This window comes from Anomaloglossus baeobatrachus, chromosome 11 (assembly GCF_048569485.1).
Source record: "Anomaloglossus baeobatrachus isolate aAnoBae1 chromosome 11, aAnoBae1.hap1, whole genome shotgun sequence".
Taxonomy (NCBI): domain Eukaryota; kingdom Metazoa; phylum Chordata; class Amphibia; order Anura; family Aromobatidae; genus Anomaloglossus; species Anomaloglossus baeobatrachus.
Genome location: NC_134363.1, coordinates 20,784,884 through 20,806,819, shown reverse-complemented (window position 1 = coordinate 20,806,819; position 21,936 = coordinate 20,784,884). Strand labels below are relative to the sequence as shown.

At 47.1% G+C, this 21,936-nt stretch overlaps 1 protein-coding gene across 2 annotated transcripts in view; it reads right to left on the bottom strand.

The window, feature by feature from the left end:
• The window catches only part of LOC142257219 (free fatty acid receptor 2-like), a 22,633-nt gene extending 21,919 nt beyond the window's left edge, over window positions 1-714 (bottom strand). Inside the window, exon 1 of one of the 2 annotated variants that reach the window (XM_075329366.1) lies at window positions 241-714. In XM_075329366.1, coding sequence (XP_075185481.1) covers window positions 241-284 — 44 coding nt within the window. In that variant the 5' untranslated portion in view covers window positions 285-714. The remainder of the gene's footprint in view (window positions 1-240) is intronic. The other variant, XM_075329365.1, reaches the window with a different exon arrangement.
• Window positions 715-21,936: the final 21,222 nt, after the last annotated feature.

The window sequence follows — 21,936 nt, the reverse complement described above, 5'->3', positions numbered from 1 at the left end:
AATGTGCATTGTTTCGCTGCTGACAGCTTCTTCAGGAATTACCTTCAGCTCTATAGAGAATGACATACACATGACTTGTGCAGATATCACACATATATCTGGCGTCATCCTCTGATTTTGCATACGACTGCAGGTAAATTCACTGTATCCTCAATTAAGAAGAACAAAAAAGTTCCATTGCACACTCAGCTCTGCTACATCTATAACAATGGCATTATAATGCATAGGCAGGTCACATACCCATCTAGCTTTTCGGATGCGTTAGGGGTTAGGTTCGTCTCCATTGCAGCTGTCAAACCCTTGAATCCGTCAGTCTCCGGTTGAGTTATGATCCAGGCAGAGCCACTTTGTGTAAACTTCACATTTCATGTAATAAAGTAATTAAGGAGCCTTTATATCCAGAGAGTGCGGAGAACCCGAGCATTGCCCCCGAGGTCAGCGACAACCATAGTGCGGAGACAGACGAGTGCTGCCGGTCACAGCTCTTCTGCTGCTCTGCCTCCAGCCGCCAGTCACTTAGGGAAACTCATAGAGGCTGACGTCAGATAATCACAAAAGATACCAGTCAAAAAGAATAATAGAGAAGGAAACGTAACGTAACAGAAGTGGGCAGAGCGCCAGACACGGGAAACGCAGAGTGTGCCAAGAAGAGGGCAGAGACGTCTCAGTAACCTGCCCTAAGAAGAGGACTCGTGTGTGCCAAGAAGAGGGCAGAGACGTCCCAGTGACTTGCCCTAATAAGAAGACCCATGTGAGCCAAGAAGAGGGCAGAGACGTCTTGTTGACCTGAGCTAAGAAGAGGACTCATGTGCCAAGAAGTGGGCAGAGACGTCCCAGTGACCTGCCCTAATAAGAAGGGTCATGTGTGCCAAGAAGTGGGCAGAGACGTCCCAGTGACCTGCCCTAATAAGAAGGGTCATGTGTGCCAAGAAGAGGGCAGAGACGTCTACTTGACCTGCCCTAAGAAGAGGACTCGTGGCAAGAAGTGGGCAGAGACTTCCCAGTGACCTACCCTAATAAGAGGGCTCATGTGTGCCAAGAAGAGGGCAGAGAGGTCTCCTTGACTTGCCCCAATAAGAGGGCTCATGTGTGCCAAGAAGAGGGCAGAGACGTCTAAGTGACCTGCCCTAATAAGAGGACTCATGTGCCAAGAAGTGGGCAGAGATGTCCCAGTGACCTGCCCTAATAAGAGGACTCATATGCCAAGAAGTGGGCAGAGACGTCTCCTTGACCCGACCAATAAGAAGGCTCATGTGCCAAGAAGTGGGCAGAGACGTCTCAGTGACTTGTTCTAATAAGAGGACTCATGCCAAGAAGTGGTCATAAACGTCTCCTTGACCTGCCCTAATAAGAGGACTCATGTGTGCCAAGAAGAGGGCAGAGACATCCCAGTGGCCTGCCCAAATAAGAGGACTCATGTGTGCCAAGAAGTGGGCAGAGACATCTGTGACCTGCCCTAATAAGAGGGCTCATGTGTGAGAAGAAATGGGCAGAGACGTCAATAAGAGGACTCGTGTGCCAAGAAGAGGACAAGGACGTCCTAGTGACCTGCCCTAATACGAGGGCTCATGTGTGCCAACAAGAGGGCAGAGACGTCTCAGTGACCTGCCCTAATAGGAAATTGTATACATATGTCTGGAATCAAACATCCAGTTCTTGAAGACGTATAAGTCCCTTCCTTACAGACTGCTTAAGACATTATTTAAAAAATGTGCTCTCTGGCTTCTGTATGTAACTTCAGGTTCCACCAATAGTTCCTAGGTTTCCCTTCCGGTTCCTCAGTTCCTACAGTGGTTCCCATGTTCCCTCTCAGCTCCCTATGTTATCTCACTGTTTCTCAGGCTCCCTCAGGGGTTTCCCAGGATTAATCAGTGGTTACCAGATTTCCTCTCTATTCCCTATATTATATCACTGTTTCTCAGGCTCCCTCAGTGGTTTCCCAGGATTTCTCAGTGGTCCCCAGGTTTCCTCTGTTCCCTATGTTATCTCACTGTTTCTCAGTCTCCCTCAGTGGTTTCCCAGGATTTCTCAGTGGTCCCCAGGTTTCCTCTGTTCCCTATGTTATCTCACTGTTTCTCAGTCTCCCTCAGTGGTTTCCCAGGATTTATCAGTGGTTCCCAGGTTTCTTCTCTGCTCCCTATGTTATCTCACTGTTTCTCAGGCTCCCTCAGTGGTTTCCCAGGATTTCTCAGTGGTTCCCAGGTTTCCTCTGTTCTCTGTTCTATCTCACTGTTTCTCAGGCTCCCTCAGTGGTTTCCCAGGATTTCTCAGTGGTCCCCAGGTTTCCTCTGTTCCCTATGTTATCTCACTGTTTCTCAGGCTTCCTCAGTGGTTTTCCCAGGATTTCTCAGTGGTTACCAGGTTTCCTCTGTTCTCTATGTTATCTCACTGTTTCTCAGGCTCCCTCAGTGGTTTCCCAGCATTTCTCAGTGGTTCCCAGGTTTCCTCTGTTCTCTGTTCTATCTCACTGTTTCTCAGGCTCCCTCAGTGGTTTCCCAGGATTTCTCAGTGGTCCCCAGGTTTCCTCTGTTCCCTATGTTATCTCACTGTTTCTCAGTCTCCCTCAGTGGTTTTCCCAGGATTTCTCAGTGGTTCCCAGGTTTCCTCTGTTCTCTATTCCATCTCACTGTTTCTCAGGCTCCCTCAGTGGTTTCCCAGGATTTCTCAGTGGTCCCCAGGTTTCCTCTGCTCCCTATGTTATCTCACTGTTTCTCAGTTTCCCTCAGTGGTTTTCCCAGGATTTCTCAGTGGTTCCCAGGTTTCCTCTGTTCTCTATTCCATCTCACTGTTTCTCAGGCTCCCTCAGTGGTTTCCCAGGATTTCACAGTGGTCACCAGGTTTCCTCTGTTCCCTATGTTATCTCACTGTTTCTCAGGCTCCCTCAGGGGTTTCCCAGGATTACTCAGTGGTTCCCAGGTTTGCTCTCTATTACCTATGTTGTATCGCTGTTTCTCAGGCTCCCTCAGTGGTTTTCCCAGGATTTCTCAGTGGTCCCCAGGTTTCCTCTGTTCCCTATGTTATCTCGCTGTTTCTCAGGCCCCCTCAGTGGTTTCCCAGGGTTACTCAGTGGTTCCTAGATGGCCTCACTGGTTTCCAGGTATCCTCACTGATTCCCAGGTTTTCTCAGTGGTTTCCATACTGGCTTCCATGTTTCCCTGCTGTATTTCCCTCCCACGTTCCCAGATACTATGGTTTTGTCACTAGCAAATAAATTCTTTTTTTAATTTTTCGGATCTTTTAGTGGCTTCCAGGTTCCCACATGGGTCATCGATAGATAGCCCTTCTGGCGCCCATTTTTTTTTGCCAGTTCTCACTTCTTCACTTGGGTTCCGTAAACAATATAAACACTTTTGGAACCATTTATTGCCTAAAATACCCTGCTAATTATGTAAACACACCATAGACTTCCATGGTGTTCTCCTTGACTTGAGCAGTAAGGTACCTTTTGGGTGTAAGATATTGGCATACAGAATTTTGCACAAACTTTGCCGACAGTCTTGGCAGCATTGGACTCTGTTCAGATTGCAGATTCTGACACTCTGCCCGAAGATTGTGTTGATCGCAGACATCAGCGAAATCAGACTCAGGCGTCGAGTGCTGTGTGCTGATTCACAGGTAGTCTAGCAAGAGTTAATCTCTGCTAGTATGCTTGATTCTTTAGTCACATGTTGTCAGGAGACCTATCACATCTACACTCCTATTTATGCTGGTGGAATTCTTCTACCTATGCCAGCTATAGTTTATTCTTTGTTCGTCTGTGAGGTGTGATGTCCCAGATTTTCTGATGAAAATTATGCTTGTTGCTTGGTGTAGTTGTGGAGTTTACCCCTGTTGTTTTGTTGCTTCCTTCCTGCTCTTGTTTTTCCTCCTGAATCTCTTATTGTCTTTATCTTTGTGTGTGTGTTATGTGACAGAGTTTTGCTTTTCTCTTGTCTGTCTTTATCTGTGGGTTTCATCACACTCCTGTCCTATCCCTCCCTGGGGAGAGGAGGGATCAGATCAGGACTGGTCAGGAGCAGAGCCAGGAAGGAGACTCAGGCCTCTCCAACATCAGGAGTATACCTGAGATTAGGGATACTCCTAGTAGATCAGGGCTGGTCAGAAGTAGGGCTAGGAAGGAGACTCAGGCATCCCCACCATCAGGAGTATACCTGAGCTTAGGGATACCCCTAGTAGATCAGGGCTGGTCAGGAGCAAGGCCAGGAAATAGACTCAGGCCTCGCCACCATCAGTGGTATCCCTGAGATTAGGGATACTCCTAGTAGATCAGGGCTGGTCAGGAGTAGGGCCAGGAAGGAGACTCAGGCCTCACCACCATCAGTGGTATCCCTGAGATTGGGGATACTCCTAGTAGATCAGTGCTGGTCAGGAGTAGGGCCAGGAAGGAGACTCAAGCATCTCCACCATCAGGAGTATCCCTGAGATTAGGGATACTCCTAGTAGATCAGGGCTGGTCAAGAGTAGGGCCAGGAAGGAGACTCAAGCATCCCCACCATCAGGAGTATCCCTGAGATTAGGGATACTCCTAGTACATTAGGAGTAGGGCCAGGAAGGGGACTCAGGCATCCCCACCATCAGGAGTGTCCATGAGATTAGGGATACTCCTAGTAGATCAGGCTTGGTCAGGAGTAGGGCCAGGAAGGAGACTTAAGCATCCCCACCATCAGGAGTATCCCTGAGATTAGGGATACTCCTAGCAGATGAGGGCTAGTCAGTAGCAGGGCCAGGAAGGAGACTCTGGCATCTCCACCATCAGGAGTATCCCTGAGATTAGGGATACTCCTAGTAGATCAGGGCTGGTCAAGAGTAGGGCCAGGAAGGAGACTCAGGATTCTGCACCATCAGGAGTATCCCTGAGATTAGGGATAGCATAGACTCTTCAAACTTGAGGGACAGCTTAGGAGACTCGGTTCCCTCCTATCCCATAGTCATCATGACATATATATTACAAAGTTACCATTGATTTGTGAAATAAAAATTGTAAATGACAGTTACTTTTTAACGCAAAAACTTGATTTAAAGTGACGGCGCTGTCTTCTCTGCCCCAGCAGTTCCAAGCACAGGACCCCCATCCCCATTGCACACACAGCCACGGAGCCCCTATGACAGAGAATGACTTAGATTTCTCCTAGAAGCAGTAGTTGTGCACGGCTTCTTCTCCAGTGCCCTTCTAGGCGTTACATCCATTATATAAATAATGTGTGATAGCCGACATCAGAGAGAAACCGAGTGGGAAGAAATACTGAATATAAGACACTTAATGTCAGCCTCACTCATACAAAAGTTTCTCTTTGTTTAGTTTTGTTTTTGCAAAACAAATGTTGCAATTTGCAAAGTTTCTTAAATTGATCTTTAGCAAAATGTGCAACCCCCCCCCCCCCCGAGAGTGACGGCAGTTCCTCTCTTATTTTTTATTTCACTTTACGCTATGTTCAGAGCTTCACGTGCCATAAAGTGAATAATATTTCCACGGAATAAACTTTATTTTGCTAACGCATGAGACGTGACCGGCGGGCGGATTGTGGCGAGAAAATACAAACATGATAAGCCGGGTTTGCAAAGTGAACAGAAGCCTGTGACAATGACCCCTTATCTGCAGGCAAATACTGCAGAAAATCAGACTCACCCCTATATTTCATCCATGGCCACTTTTATTCCCTGGCAAGGTTAAGGCTGTGTGCACACAGGGCATTTTTATCGCTTTTTTGATGCTTTTTTTTTAGAACAGTGTTGTCAGAAAACTGTATATAAATCCTTATGCCAGCAAAATCAATGAGAAGCCTGAAGTTTTGTGCAGATGTTGCTTTTCTTTTCCTTACAGATTTGGTGCAAGAATAAATCTGCCAATTTTTTCAGCATATTTCCACCCCAGAATGCATAGAAAATGCATGCAAAAAATGCAGCAAATCATGGCAAGAACACACATCTTATTTGCCAAAAGGTGCAGATTTGGTGCAGAAATTTGTGCAACCAAATATTCAGCGTGACCACATATCCTTATTGTGATGGCACCACTGCAAACATGTCTGTGTAGTCTTAGCTGTCCAGGAGGGGTGATACCCGAGAAAAGCAGGGGTGGTACTCAAGAAAAGCAGCGGTGGTGTCTGAGAAAAGAAGGTGGGGTACTCAAGAAGAGCAGGGGTGGTACCCAAGAAAAGCAGGGGTAGTACCCGAGAAAGCAAGGGTGGTACCTGAAAAAAGCAGGGGTGGTAACTGAGAAAATCAGGGGTGGTTCCCTAGAAAAGCAGGTGTGGTACCCGACAAAAGCAGCTGTGTTACCCGAGAAAAGCAGGGGTGATAACCCAAGAAAAGCAGGCGTGGTACCTGAGAAAAGCAGGGGTGATTCCCTAGAAAAGCAGGGGTGGTATCTGAGAAAAGCAGGGGTGATAACTGAGAAAAGCAGGGGTGGTATCTGAGAAAAGCAGGGGTGATAACTGAGAAAAGCAGGGGTGGTACCTGAGAAAAGCAGGAGTAGTTCTTGAGAAAAGCAGGGGTGGAACCCCAAAAAAGCAGGGGTGGTATCCAAGAAAAGAAGAAGTGGTACCTGACAAAAGCAGGGGTGAGTCCCTAGAAAAGCAGGGGTGGTACCTGAGAAAAGCAGGGGTGAGTCCCTAGAAAAGCAGGGGTGGTACCTGAGAAAAGCAGGGGTGGTTCCCTAGAAAAGCAGGGGTGGTAGCCGAAAAAAGCAGGAGTGGTACCTGACAAAAGCAGGGGTGTTACTCGAGAAAAGTAGGTGTAGTTTTGTAGAAAAGCAGGGGTGGTACCTGAGAAAAGCATGGGTGTTACCTGAGAAAAGAAGGGGTAGTACCCCAAAAAAGCAGGGGTGGTATCTGAGAAAAGCAGGGGTAATTCCCTAGAAAAGTAGGGGTGGTATCTGAGAAAAGCAGATCTGATACCAGAGAAAAGCAGGGGTGGTACCCGGAAAAAGCAGGAGTAGTACCTGAGAAAAGCATGGGTGTTACTCGAGAAAAGCAGGCGTAGTTTTGTAGAAAAGCAGGGATGGTATCTGAGAAAAGCAGGGGCTGTACCTGAAAAAAGCAGGGGCTGTACCTGAAAAAAGCGGGGGTGGTACTCAAGAAAAGCGGGGGTTGCTACCCTAGAAAAGCAGGGGTGGTACCTGAGAAAAGCAGGGATTGTATTTGAGAAAAGCAGGGGTGGTACTAAAAAAAAAATCAGGGGTGGTACCCGAGAAAAGCAGGGTGCGTCCCCAGAAAAGCGGGGGTGATTCTCTAGAAAAGCAGGGGTGATTCTCTAGAAAAGCAGGGGTGGTACCCGAGTAAAGCAGGAGTGGTACCCAAGAAAAGAAGGGGTGGTACCTGAGAAAAACAGAGCTGGTATCAGAGAAAAGCAGGGGTGGTACCTGTGACGACATGGACTCTCATGGGTTAACGTTTCTTAAAATCCAGCCAGACAGCATGATAGATTGTCTATAGATGCGGGAGAAGTCCCTCATTGTTTTTACAAGACTCTTGTTGACTCAATTCAATCTAGGGACTCCGGACCCGGTTGGAGACCATATCCACAGCCTAGGGATTTCGAGACTCGGGATCTTCCATCACCCTGGTCAGCCCAGATATTGTTCCCACAGAACATCATTTACCTGGCCGCCAAGTGACCATCATCCTTGCTGGGGGCCAGCGCTCGAACATCCCTCTGGCACGAGTGCAGTTGGACTGGGGAACTGACCAAGGAGAGGTTGAAGTGGGGCTCATGGACGGCCTCCCCACCCCTGTAATTTTGGGAAATGACCTAGGACAAGGACTATCCAGCCAGTTTGTCACCGCCATCACCCGCAGCCAAGCCAAACACCATCCTGGTGCAGGTCTTTCTTCCAACCCATCAGAGGAGAACCCAACTCCTCAATCTTCAGCCTCCTCATCAGAGCCAACAAATGTGAGTACATCAGACCCAACTGTGGCCATTGATTGGGGGGAGATAGATCGTAAAGAGTTCAGGGAAGCTCAACTGTCAGACCCCACCTTAGAGCTTATCCGTAGTGCGGCAAGCCAACCTGGGGGAGGAAATCAGGGGGAGGTATATAGATGGGAAAAAGGCCTCTTATATCGGGAGAAGCCCGCATCCTGCCCAGAAAAACCCTGGACCCGTGTACATCAGCTTGTGGTACCCCAGCCATACCGACCCCAACTGTTGCGTTTAGCTCATGATGTTCCTGCGGCTGGGCACATGGGGACCAAAAAGACTCGGGCCCGCCTGCTGCGTAGTTTTTTCTGGCCAAGGGTCACTCAAGAAGTGTAAAAATACAGAGCCTCTTGCCCAGTGTGTCAGCGTATGGGGGGAGCCCCATGCCGTGCCCCACTTCAACCCATGCCCTTGATAGGAGAACCGTTCCAGAGAGTTGCCATTGATATAGTAGGCCCCTTAGCCATCCCCAGCCGCAGTGGAAAAAGATTCATCCTCACCCTGGTAGACTTTGCCACCCGTTACCCAGAAGCCGTTGCCTTAACCTCCATAGATGCAGAGCACGTGGCTCAAGCTCTACTGGACATCTTTAGCCGGGTAGGGTTTCCACAGGAAGTATTGACTGACCAGGGGGCACAGTTCCAAAGTGAACTGATTCACACCCTGTGGGAAAAACATGGAGTCCGCCCCATGCGCACAACCCCCTACCATCCTGAAACAAATGGATTGTGTGAGCGCTTCAACAAAACGCTCAAACAGCTCATTAGCCGATATGTGGAGTCCGAGGGGGGAGACTGGGAGAAAAACTTGCAGCAGCTCCTTTTTGCTTACCGGGAGGTGCCGCAGGACTCCACTGGGTTCTCTCCCTTTGAATTGCTGTACGGCCGAAAAGTACGAGGGCCCCTAGAGCTGGTACGAGAGAGTTGGGAGGGCACCTTCCCCACAGAAGAGGTTCCCATACTGGACTATGTTCAAAAGTTTAGGGAAAGGATGAGGCACCTCATGGCGTTAGCCCATGGGAATTTAGAAGTGGCTCAGGAAAGGCAAAAACGATGTTACGACCGCACTGCCCGGCCCCGAGAATTTGCCTGTGGACAGAAGGTCCTAGTACTAGTACCGGTGCGGAAAAACAAGCTGCAAGCCATGTGGGCGGGTCCATTCACCATTACCAAGAAATGTGGCAATACTGACTACACCGTGGCCCTGGATCGAGCAGGTGTTCGTGAGCGTACCTACCACATCAATAGGCTAAAAGCTTATGAGGAACGAGAAGTCACCAATTTAGCAGTTTGCTGTCCAGCGTTAGATGATCCAGAGTTGGACCAGATCCCAGACCTATTAGTGGACTCCAAAAGGGAAATGGGGGTAAAAGATGTATCACTAGGGGAGCAGCTTTGTCCATCACAGAAGCGACAGATATCAGACATACTCGGAACATATGAAACCCTGTTCACAAGTCAGCCTGGTAGAACCCCCCTGGTCCAGCATCATGTCAATACTGGGGCAGCCACCCCACTAAGACAACCCGCCTACCGGGTGACCCCTCCTGTGTTGGCAATGATGAAGGCCGAGGTGGATGACATGTTAAATATGGGAGTCATAGTCCCCTCCCATAGCCCATGGGCTGCCAGTGTGGTATTGGTGCCAAAAAAGGACAAGAGTACTCGTTTCTGTGTGGACTATAGACGGCTCAATGAGGTCACGATTACAGATGCTTACCCCATGCCCCGGGTGGATGAACTACTAGATAGGTTAGGGGGGTCTCGGTTTATATCTACCCTCGATTTGAGCAAGGGATACTGGCAGATCCCACTCACAAAAGACGCTCAAGAGAAATCGGCCTTCATAACCCCTTTTGGCCTCTTTGAGTTTACCAGCATGCCTTTTGGGATGAAAAACGCCCCAGCCACCTTCCAGAGGATGGTAGACCATTTACTAGAGGGATGTCAGGGGTATGCCCAGGCCTATTTGGATGACATCGCTATCTTCAGCGACACTTGGGAAGAGCATCTTCAGCATGTGTCCCAGGTGCTGTAGAGGGTAGCCAAAGCCCAGCTCACCATCCGACCTGACAAATGCCAAATGGGGATGGCCGAAGTGCTATACCTGGGACATCGGGTGGGAAGTGGGTGCATTCGTCCCGAACCTGCAAAAGTAGAAGCCATTATCCAGTGGCCACGCCCGGTCAATCAAAAACAGGTCCGTGCATTTCTAGGAACCGCAAACTACTATCGAAAGTTTATCCCCAATTACAGTACCATAGCAAAACCGCTCACTGACCTCACAACCAAAAGATATGCCCGTAACCTTATTTGGACCCCAGAATGTGAAACTGCGTTCCTCCAATTGAAAGACCGGCTAGCCCAAAGCCCAGTCTTGACTGCTCCTGACTTCCGTCGCAGATTCATTGTCCAAACAGACGCATCGGACACAGGACTAGGAGCTGTACTTAGCCAAGTGGGGGACAACGGTGAGGAACATCCGATAGCTTACCTCTCCCGGAAACTGTTGGACCGAGAGAGGGCTTATGCCACCATAGAAAAAGAATGCCTGGCCATAGTCTGGGCCCTAAAAAAATTGCAGCCCTACCTCTATGGCAATGAGTTCACAGTCCTCACTGACCACAATCCATTGAGTTGGCTAAATCGCACTGCCGGGGACAACGGACGCTTGCTCAGGTGGAGTCTGGCATTACAATCTTACAATTTTTCCATCTCCCATAAACAGGGCAAGAACCATGGAAATGCGGATGGGCTTTCCCGACAAGAGGAGAAGGATGATCGGAAGCCTATCATGTCTGGCTAATATTAAGAAGGGGGAGGAATGTGACGACATGGACTCTCATGGGTTAACGTTTCTTAAAATCCAGCCAGACAGCATGATAGATTGTCTATAGATGGGGGAGAAGTCCCTCATTGTTTTTACAAGACTCTTGTTGACTCAATGTAATTGTGTTGGCCACTGAAAGCTAGACGTATTGTTCTCTAGACATTTCCAGTAACCATTGTATTGTAGTTGTGTATTGATAATGTAATTACCTTAGTAGCCATTGTCTAGTCAGTGACTCCCAGTTTACATGTACACCCTCAGCCTTTCTAAGCACATCATTTAAATGAGCATTGTCCATGCAGCTTGAAATTCCTCCAATGGGAGAAGCAACCTTGTCCAACCAATCGATGAGGACGCAGTGTATCCAAGGGGAAGGTTGTGGCTATAAAAAGGACTTCTTTAAGCCACCAGTGGTTGTTGATGGATGCTGATGGATCCAGTCTAAGCTCTTTGGAGCTGACTAGAGGATCAGGATATCTTATGGCTTCAATCTAGGGACTCCGGACCCGGTTGGAGACCATATCCACAGCCTAGGGATTTCGACTCCGGCTGCCAGGATTTTATCATCAAACCAGGACTACCTAAGGAGGACACTCAGGTTGGGACAGTTCAGTCACCTGTTACGGACTTTTCAGACCTCAGACAGCTTGGAACCTGTGAGGCATGGACATTCTAAATCCCTGGTGAGCCAGCGGAAGGGTGAGACTCTGTTGCCTGTTACATTTGTGTGTTTTGCTGGTTATGTGTTATGTGCCGTTAATTGTTTGGGGATCCAATAAAGTCTAATTATTGTGGTTCCCTCACCCTGTGTTGCCTGAGTAGTGTTACGCCCACGGTTAGGGAGGCCGGCGTTCAGTTGGGATGAGCCCTGAGCCACGCTGTCTTTCTAAAGGCGGCGGGTTTTGGTGGACGAGAGCGCCCACTGAGCCCCGTGTCTCCACAGTACCCAAGAAAAGCAAAGGTGGTTCCCTAGAAAAGCAGGGGTGGTTCCCTAGAAAAGCAGGAGTGGTTCCCTAGAAAATCAGGGGGGGGGGGTAGCCAAGAAAAGCAGGAGTGGTTCCCTAGAAAAGCAGGAGTGGTTCCCTAGAAAAGCAGGGGTGGTAGCCAAGAAAAGCAGGGGTGGTACCCGAGAAAAGCAGGGGTGGTTCCCTAGAAAAGCAGGGGTGGTACCCTAGAAAAGCAGGGGTGGTACCCGAAAAAAGCATGGGCTGACCTGAGAAAAGCAGGGGTGTTGCTCTTGTCAATCAGGTAGTAAAATGACCCTGGAAATCTGATTAGCTAATGAGGAGAACACCATACGTTGCACTATTTTACATATATAATCTTAAAGGGATTTTCCAATACTCTAATATTACTGACCCATCTTCAGGACAGCTTTTATTCCAGTGAATAGCGCTGACGTGCAGTACCCAATAGTGGCCACTAAGTAGCGGTGGTGTTCACAGTATTTACATCCAGCAGATAACCAGTAGGGGGGGCTGAGTGATGACCCCTGTCAGTCTGATATTGATGACCTTTTCTAAGGATATCCATGTAATGGAAAACCCCTTTAAGAATTTATAATAGAAGCATCCGCTGCCTACAGCTAGCCACAGGCCGTTATGTGCCATGCCAGTGGCTAGTTATCTGCTGGTCACTCATCTGCCCTGGTTCCAGGAATGCTGTAGTTTTGCAGAGGCTATCTACCTTCATTATCATTGTTCCACTCTTCTACAACATGGTTCCAACTCCTCTACATTTGTTTCTATTCTATATGATTCCAATTCTGCTACATTTTTGTTCCACTCTGTTACATCATGTGGCCAAGTCTGCTACATTGTTATTGTAATTCTGCTATGTCATGTTTTTGCTCTGCTACATCAAGATTGAAACTCTGCTACATCCTGTTCCATTCTGCTACATCATGTGGCCTGCTCTGCTACATCTTGCTTTCAACTCTGCTACTTCATTATGTGGAGTTTGTCACATTGAGGTTCCAACTCTGCTACATAATAGTACAAACGCTGTTATATTATGCTTCCACTCTACAAGACTCTGCTACATCATTGTTCCAGCTCTGCTACATTAGTTGCTATTGTTTCAGCTCTGGTAACACCATTTGTTACAGTTGTAGCTCTGCTAAATTATCCAACTGTTCTGCTCTGCTACATCAAGACTGAAACTCTGCTATATCCTGTTCCATTCTGCTACCTAGTTTAGTCTACTCTGCTACCTCTTGCTTTAAACTCTGCTACTTCATTGTGTTGACTTTGTTACATTGAGCTTCCAACTCTGCTATATAATAGTACAAACTCTGTTACATCGTGCTTTCACTCTACCACATTCTGCTACATCATTGTTCCAGCTCTGCTACATTAATTGCTATTGTTCCAGTACTGGTTACAGTTGTACCTCTGCTAAATTTTCCAACTTTTCTGCTGTATTACATCAAGATTGAAACTCTGCTACATTCTGTTCCATTCTGCTACATCATGTAGCCTACTCTGCTACACCATTCTTTCAACTCTGCTACTTCACTGTGTGGAGTTTGTCACATTGAGGTTCCAACTCTGCTACATAATAGTACAAACTCTGTTATATTATTCTATCACTCTACAAGACTCTGCTACATCATTGTTCCAGCTCTGCTACATTTGTTGCTATTGTTCCAGCTCTGGTAACATCATTTGTTACAATTGTAGCTCTGCAAAATTATCCAACTGTTCTGCTCTGCCACATCAAGATTGAAACTCTGCTACATTCTGTTCCATTCTGCTACATCATGTGGCCTGCTCTGCTACATCTTGCTTTCAACTCTGCTACTCCATTATGTGGAGTTTGTCACATTGAGGTTCCAACTCTGTACATAATAGTACAAAATCTGTTATATTATGCTTCCACTCTAAAAGACTCTGCTACATCATTGTTCCAGCTCTGCTACATTAGTTGCTGTTATTCCAGCTCTGGTAACAACATTTGTTACATTTATAGCTCTGCTAAATTATCCCACTGTTCTGCTCTGCCACATCAAGATTGAAACTCTGCTACGTCCTGTTCCATTCTGCTACATTATGTAGCTTACTCTGCTACATCGTTCTTTCAACTCTTTGGGGGAAATTTATTATTAAATGTAGACCTCTTAAAGTAGCTCAGGTAGCAACGTGTGGACAACGTGTGCCAGGTGGTTGACGCAATTTAACCTACATTTCTGGTGTATTTCCTCATTGGATCTGTCACTTTGTGTCATCACCATCAGCTCCTCTGCGTGGAATCTGTATGACTCAGTTTTTTGTCTATATCTCTATAAGCCCTGATACTTTATAATAAGCACATTCCTGAAATGGCGCGGTCTGGGGTTATTTCCTCCTGGCACTTCTTCCTTCTTCTAGATGGTGATTCGTCCTCCAGACACTTGTGTCACTTCAATACTAAACAGGTTAATGTCTTCTTCTTTTCCCAGTTTCCTTCCTAAAATAAGTTCTTCCTCCTTTCATAACTACTCATCTGACAACTATCTTAAGTCTGACAACAGGTTGGAGGAATATGAGAGCCTCTATGGTCATCCAATTTCAACAGGATGTACCAATAAATAAGGGGCGCAATGATCAGATGTGCATTTGAGCTGAGATGTATTATGGCACAAAGACCCTCTGAGTCCCTGCACTGCAATACAAACTACCAGCCAATTAGAGGCAGGCACCTGACATCCAGTATGGGGGACATTACACCAGGATGGGAGACATATGTTACTGAAAGGGACCTAGGATGGACGACATATATAAAAGGATAGGGGACAGATATTATTAGATGGGGCCCAGAATGGGGGACATATATACCAGTATGGGGGATATATATTACTGGAAAGGGCTCATGATGGGGGACAAATATACCCGGAAGGAGAATATATTACTGGAAGGGGCCCTGGATGGGGGACAAATATACCAGGATGGGGGATATATATTATTTTAAGGGGCCCTTGATAGGGGACATTATACCAGGATGGGGGACATATATTATTTTAAGGGGCCCAGGATGAGGGACATATCTACCAGAATGGGGGACATATACTGTATTACTGGAAGAAGGTCAAGATGGGGGACATATATACCAGGATGGGGGACATATATTACTAAAAGGGGCCCAGGATGGGGACATTATACCAGGATGGTTGACATATAACACTGGAAGAGGCCAGGATGAGGGACATATATACATGGATGGGGGATATATATTACTATAAAGTGCCCAGATGGAGACATATATACCAGGGTGGGGGGGGCACATATTACTGGAAGGGGCCCAGGATGGGGCACTTAATACCAGGATGTGGTCATATACTGCTGTAAAGGGCCCAGGATGAGGGACATATCTACCAGGATTAAGGAAATATATTACTGGATGGGGCCCATAATGTGGACATATATACCAGGATGGGGGACCTATATCACTGGAAGGGGCTCAGGATGGGGCACATTATAACAGAATACAGGACACATTTCTGAAACATATCTGGGATGGGGGATATTAAACTATGATGGAGGACATATACAACTGGGAGCGGCCAGGCTGAGGATGGTGGTATATTATACCAAAAAGGGAGACATTATACCAGGAAGGGGCCCAGGAGGGAGGTATTTTACCAGGAAAGGGACAAAGAACAGGATGGAGAACATTATTACAGGAATGTGCCAGAATTGGGAACATTATTAAAGGATGGAGGACATTGCTACATGGATGGGTGTAGGGCAACACATATGTTTTCACAAGATCTGGAACACCACAAGGCTCAAACACCTGATGAACATGTGGGTGGGGGCCAGGTCCAAATTTTGCACTGGGGTCCTTTGGACTCTAGTAACGCCACTGCATAAAAGGATATCTCAGGAATGGGATGCTTGTTGGCAGCTGTCAGTAGAAATGGGCAAACATGGTCTTCTCTTTCCAGTTTTGTAGGAACTTTGGAGCTTCTATGGAACTTTACACAGAGAACCGCGCATGCGCATCCAACTCTCACTTCTTTACAAGTGTCAGGGACCTTTTCTTGTTTTCACATCTATTAAATATTAAGTGCTCAGTATTTATATTAAAGAAGACTCAGAAGTGGCAACAAATGTCTTGTAGGAGTCTTCTGAGAGCTGTTTGCTCACTTGTACCCAAGTACTTCATGTACGAGACGCCAGCATTTAGTGCCTTGGAATGATCCTTGAAATTTATCCCTCAACTATAAAAAATCACAGAGGATGGAGATATCTCTTCAAAACAGCGCCACAAATAGCCACCACGGACGCAGCCGTGCGTACTAATATCATGCACAACACAGTCGTTTCTCTCTGAGCAGGATCGATGCAAACGTTTCCTTAAATTGTCTTCTGACTCAACAACCTTTATTATGATGTTTGGTGCCAGATGACCAATTTTATATATAAAAAACCATGACGGCATCATACGCCGTGTATTTATACTATACGTGTCTAATTGTGGCCACCCAGTGGTCGTGCAGTGAATTGCAGCCTGTCAGTGGTTTGCCATCATATTTCCTAAATGTGTTAAATTTGTATCTCGAGAAATTGGAGCCCTGCAAAATTTTCTACAAAAGTTCTACATTAAGAAAATCAGGCATACTTACTGTAAGGCACTCATGGGGCATTACTGCTTGAGGGAGCAATTGGGGGGATTATTGCTTCAAAGACATACTTGGCAGGCACCATTGCTTGAGGGGGGAACTCAGAGGGCATTATTGTGTAAGGGGGCACTTAGGGGTCGTTATTGTTTGAAATGGACACTTGTGGGGCATTAGTACTTAAAGGGGCCACTTTGTGGATGTTATTACTTGATGGGGTCACTTGGGGGCATTATTGCTTAAAGGGTTAGTTATAGATTGAAAGAGGCACTTGGATATTATTACTTGAAGGAGGCACTGAAGAGGCACCCAAGAGTAGGAGGCATTATTCCTTGAAGGGGGCACTTGGGGGGCATTGTTGCTTGATGGAAGCATTTGTGGGGTCATTATGGCTTGAAAGGGGCACTTGGGGGGTCATTATTGGTTGATGGGAGCACTTGAGGAGTTATTGCTTTTAGTAGGCACCCGGGCGGCATTATTCCTTGAAGGGAGCATTTTGGGGACATTGTTGCTTGAAGGAGACACTTGGGGGGGCATTGTTCCTTGATGGGTGCACTTGGGAGGCATTATTGCTTGATGTGAACACTTGGGGTCATTATTGCTTGAAGGGGGCACTTAGGTGGTCATTATTGCCTAATGGGAGCACTTGTGGGGTTATTGCTTAGAGGAGGTGTGACGACATGGACTCTCATGGGTTAAAGTTTCTTAAAATCGAGCCAGACAGCATGATAGATTGTCTATAGACGGGGGAGAAGTCCCTCATTGTTTTTACAAGACTCTTGTTGACTCAATGTAATTGTGTTGTCCATTGAAAGCCAGAGGTATTGTTCTCCAGACATTTCCAGTAACCATTGTATTGTAGTTGTGTATTGATAATGTAATTACCTTTGTAGCCATTGTCTAGTCGGTGACTCCCAGTTTACATGTACACCCTCAGTCTTTCTATGCACATCATTTAAATGAACATTGTCCATGCAGCTTGAAATTCCTCCAATGGGAGAAGCAATCTTGTCCAACCAATCGATGAGGACGCAGTGTATCCAAGTGGAAGGTTGTGGCTATAAAAAGGACTTCTTTAAGCCACCAGGGGTTGTTGATGGATGCTGATGGATCCAGTCTAAGCTCTTTGGAGCTGACTAGAGGATCAGGATATCTTATGGCTTCAATCTAGGGACTCCGGATCCGGTTGGAGACCATATCCACAGCCTAGGGATTTCGACTCCGGCTGCCAGGATTTTAACATCAAACCAGGACTACCTAAGGAGGACACTCAGGTTGGGACAGTTCAGTCACCTGTTACAGACTTTGCAGACCTCAGATAGCTTGGAACCTGTGAGGCATGGACATTCTAAATCCCTGGTGAGCCAGCGGAAGGGTGAGACTCTGTTGCCTGTTACATTTGTGTGTTTTGCTGATTATGTGTTAAGTGCTGTTAATTGTTTGGGGATCCAATAAAGTCTAATTATTGTGGTTCCCTCATCCTGTGTTGTCTGAGTAGTGTTACGCCCACGGTTAAGGAGGCCGGCGTTCAGTTGGGATGAGCCCTGAGCCACGCTGTCTTTCTAAAGGCGGCGGGTTTTAGTGGACGAGAGCGCCCACTGAGCCCCGTGTCTCCACAATTGGTGGCAGCAGTGGGATACTACTCAGCCTGGTTTACCCAGGGGAGCTGCAGTGGACTGGTGTTTTCGGACACCGTCCAGGGCTCAACAACCAGGGAGGCACATAAGCATACCCAGCAGGCCATAGGGGAGGCATTCAGGTTTCGGACGCTGCCATGTCCAACCCCACCAGCTCAGCCATGGGACAAGGACAAGAGAGGAGTTACGATCGCTGCAGTAAATGGATGCTGCAGGATCTGTGCCGGAGGCGAGAGATTGTCTGCTGGAGCGCTGAGACTCGGTCGGACTTGATCCGGAAATTAGTCTGTTGGGATGCCCAGAATGATGCAGAGGACGATGAGGATCCCGCCGATATTGACCCAGAGTATTTAGACTATGTGCCACATCATGGATCTAGTGACAATCGGGAATCAACTTTGTCCAAGATGGCCCAAGCCACAGCGTTGTTGGATGCATTGGGGCCTAGATCCTCAAGAGAAGAGAGGGCTTATGTTCTGGAATATGTTTATGGGATTCCAGCTGCAGTACTGCTAACACCAGCCGGTCGAGAAGGATGATCCCGCTACCCAGCAGAAGCTGCGCCAAAACAAAGGACTACAGACAGGGCCTGTGACTCTCCCAATCTATGGCGCTGTTATACATGTGGGCGCAATGGACATATAGATAAGGATTGTCTCCAAAACCGAGGCCGCATGCTTGGAGCCCGTCTGCCACTCCAACCAGTCAACATGTGCCGAGATGAACCAACGAGACCTGGGGAATGCTGCTCCCAAGAAACACCAATAGCTGAGGAAGTGGTTTATCCAGTCCACACCCTACGGCAGGCCGGACACCGTACACCAGCCAACCTCCATCCCCACATCCAGACGGTCAAGGTCGGTGATATACAGGCTCAGGGACTTCGAGACATTGGATCTTCCATCACTCTGGTAAGCCAAGTTGTTGTTTCTCCGAAAGACCCTTTACCGGATTCCCAATTGTCCATCTCCCTGGCTGAGGGCCAGCGCTCAGACGTCCCTCTGGCATGTGTGCAGGTGGACCTAAGGACCGACCAGGGAGAGGTCGAGGTGGAGATTGTGAACAGCCTCCCCATACCTGTCATTGTGGAGTCTGACCAGAGCAAGGCTGATGTGGAGCTTATGGACACCGTCCCCACAACAGTTACTTTGGGGTCTGACCAGGAAGAGGTCCATATGGAGTTTATGGACAGCCTCCCCACACCTGTTGTTTCGGGGACTAGCCAGGAGGAAGTTGAAGTGGGGTTCATAGATGGCCCCACCAAGCCTGTTGTTTCGGATACCACTCAAAGGGAAGTGAAAGTGGGGCTTGTGAATTACCTGCTCACACCAGTCATTTTGGAGAATGACCTAGTACAAGGACTATCCAGTCAGTTTGAAGAAGCCATCACCCACCTCCAAGCCAAGCAGGACCCTGATGTGGATCTTTCTAACATCTTTTCCAGGGATGGTTTGCATTCCCGGTCTCCATCATCCACTTCTGAGCCAAGAACCGTGAGAAAGCCTAACCACACTGTGGCTATTGACTGGGGGAGGATTGATAGTGGGAGATTTGTGCAGGCCCAACTCATGGACCCCACCTTAGTGCTTGTCCACAATATGGCTGCTCAACTTGGGGGAGGTAATCAGGGGGAGGTGAATAGATGCGAGCCTCTGTTGCTGACCTCACCATTAAAAAGGACAATGCCGTCAAGAGGAGAAGGATGATCGGAAGCCTATCATGTCTGGCTAATATTAAGAAGGGGGAGGAATGTGACGACATGGACTCTCATGGGTTAAAGTTTCTTAAAATCCAGCCAGACAGCATGATAGATTGTCTATAGACGGGGGAGAAGTCCCTCATTGTTTTTACAAGACTCTTGTTGACTCAATGTAATTGTGTTGTCCATTGAAAGCCAGAGGTATTGTTCTCCAGACATTTCCAGTAACCATTGTATTGTAGTTGTGTATTGATAATGTAATTACCTTAGTAGCCATTGTCTAGTCGGTGACTCCCAGTTTACATGTACACCCTCAGTCTTTCTATGCACATCATTTAAATGAACATTGTCCATGCAGCTTGAAATTCCTCCAATGGGAGAAGCAATCTTGTCCAACCAATCGATGAGGACGCAGTGCATCCAAGTGGAAGGTTGTGGCTATAAAAAGGACTTCTTTAAGCCACCAGGGGTTGTTGATGGATGCTGATGGATCCAGTCTAAGCTCTTTGGAGCTGACTAGAGGATCAGGATATCTTATGGCTTCAATCTAGGGACTCCGGATCCGGTTGGAGACCATATCCACAGCCTAGGGATTTCGACTCCGGCTGCCAGGATTTTAACATCAAACCAGGACTACCTAAGGAGGACACTCAGGTTGGGACAGTTCAGTCACCTGTTACAGACTTTGCAGACCTCAGACAGCTTGGAACCTGTGAGGCATGGACATTCTAAATCCCTGGTGAGCCAGCGGAAGGGTGAGACTCTGTTGCCTTTTACATTTGTGTGTTTTGCTGATTATGTGTTATGTGCTGTTAATTGTTTGGGGATCCAATAAAGTCTAATTATTGTGGTTCCCTCATCCTGTGTTGTCTGAGTAGTGTTACGCCCACGGTTAAGGAGGCCGGCGTTCAGTTGGGATGAGCCCTGAGCCACGCTGTCTTTCTTGGGGGTCATTATTGTTTGATGGAAACACTTGGGGGTCATTGTTGCTTGAAGGGGGCACTTAGGAGGTCATTATTGCCTAATGGGAGCACTTGTGGGGTTATTGCTTAGAGGAGGCACCTGGGGGCATTACTGCTTGATGGGAGCACTTGGCGGTCATTATTGTTTGATGGAAACACTTGGGGGTCATTGTTGCTTGATGGGAACATTTGGGGGGCATTATTGCTTTCAGTAGCACTGTAAACGTCAAATGTTTTACATTATGAAAATGAGGCATTATTACTTGAAAAAGTGGCCTTATGTTGAAATATTGCTCAATGGCGGCACCTGGGGGTTTTTATTGCTTAAATAGGAACTAATGTGGTATTATAGCTTGAAAGAGACTCTCAGTTATTATTTCTTTAAGAGGGCATTATTTCTTTATGGAGCACTTGTGGGGGCATTATTTCTTTCTGGAGCACTTGTGGGGGCATTATTTCTTTATGGAGCACTTGAGGGGGCATTATTTCTTTCTGGAGCACTTGTGGGGGCATTATTTCTTTCTGGAGCACTTGTGGGGGCATTATTTCTTTATGGGGCACTTGTGGGCGACATTACTTCTTTATGGAACACTTGTGGGTGCATTATTTCTTTATGGAGCACTTGTGGGGGCATTATTTCTTTACGGAGCACTTGTGGGGGCATTAGTTATTTATGGAACACTTGTGGGGGCATTATTTCTTTATGGAGCACTTGTGGGGGCATTATTTCTCTTTGGAGCACTTGTGGGGGCATTTTTTCTTTATGGAGCACTTGTGGGGGAATTATTTCTTTATGGGGCACTTGTGGGGGACATTTATTTATTGAGCACTTGTGGGTGCATTATTTCTTTATGGAGCACTTGTGGGGGGCATTATTTCTTTATGAAGCACTTGTGGGGGGCATTATTTCTTTATGAAGCACTTGTGGGGGGCATTATTTCTTTATGGGGCACTTGTGGGGGCATTATTTCTTTATGGAGCACTTGTGGGGGCATTATTTCTTTATGGAGCACTTGTGGGGGGCATTATTTCTTTATGGGGCACTTGTGGGGGCATTATTTCTTTATGAAGCACTTGTGGGGGGCATTGTTTCTTTATGGGGCACTTGTGGGGGCATTATTTATTTTTGGGGCACTTGTTGGGGCATTATTTCTTTATGGAGCACTTGTGGGGGACATTATTTATTTATTGAGCACTTGTGGGTGCATTGCTTCTTTATGGAGCACTTGTGGGGGCATTATTTCTTTATGGGGCACTTGTGGGGGCATTATTTCATTATGGAGCACTTGT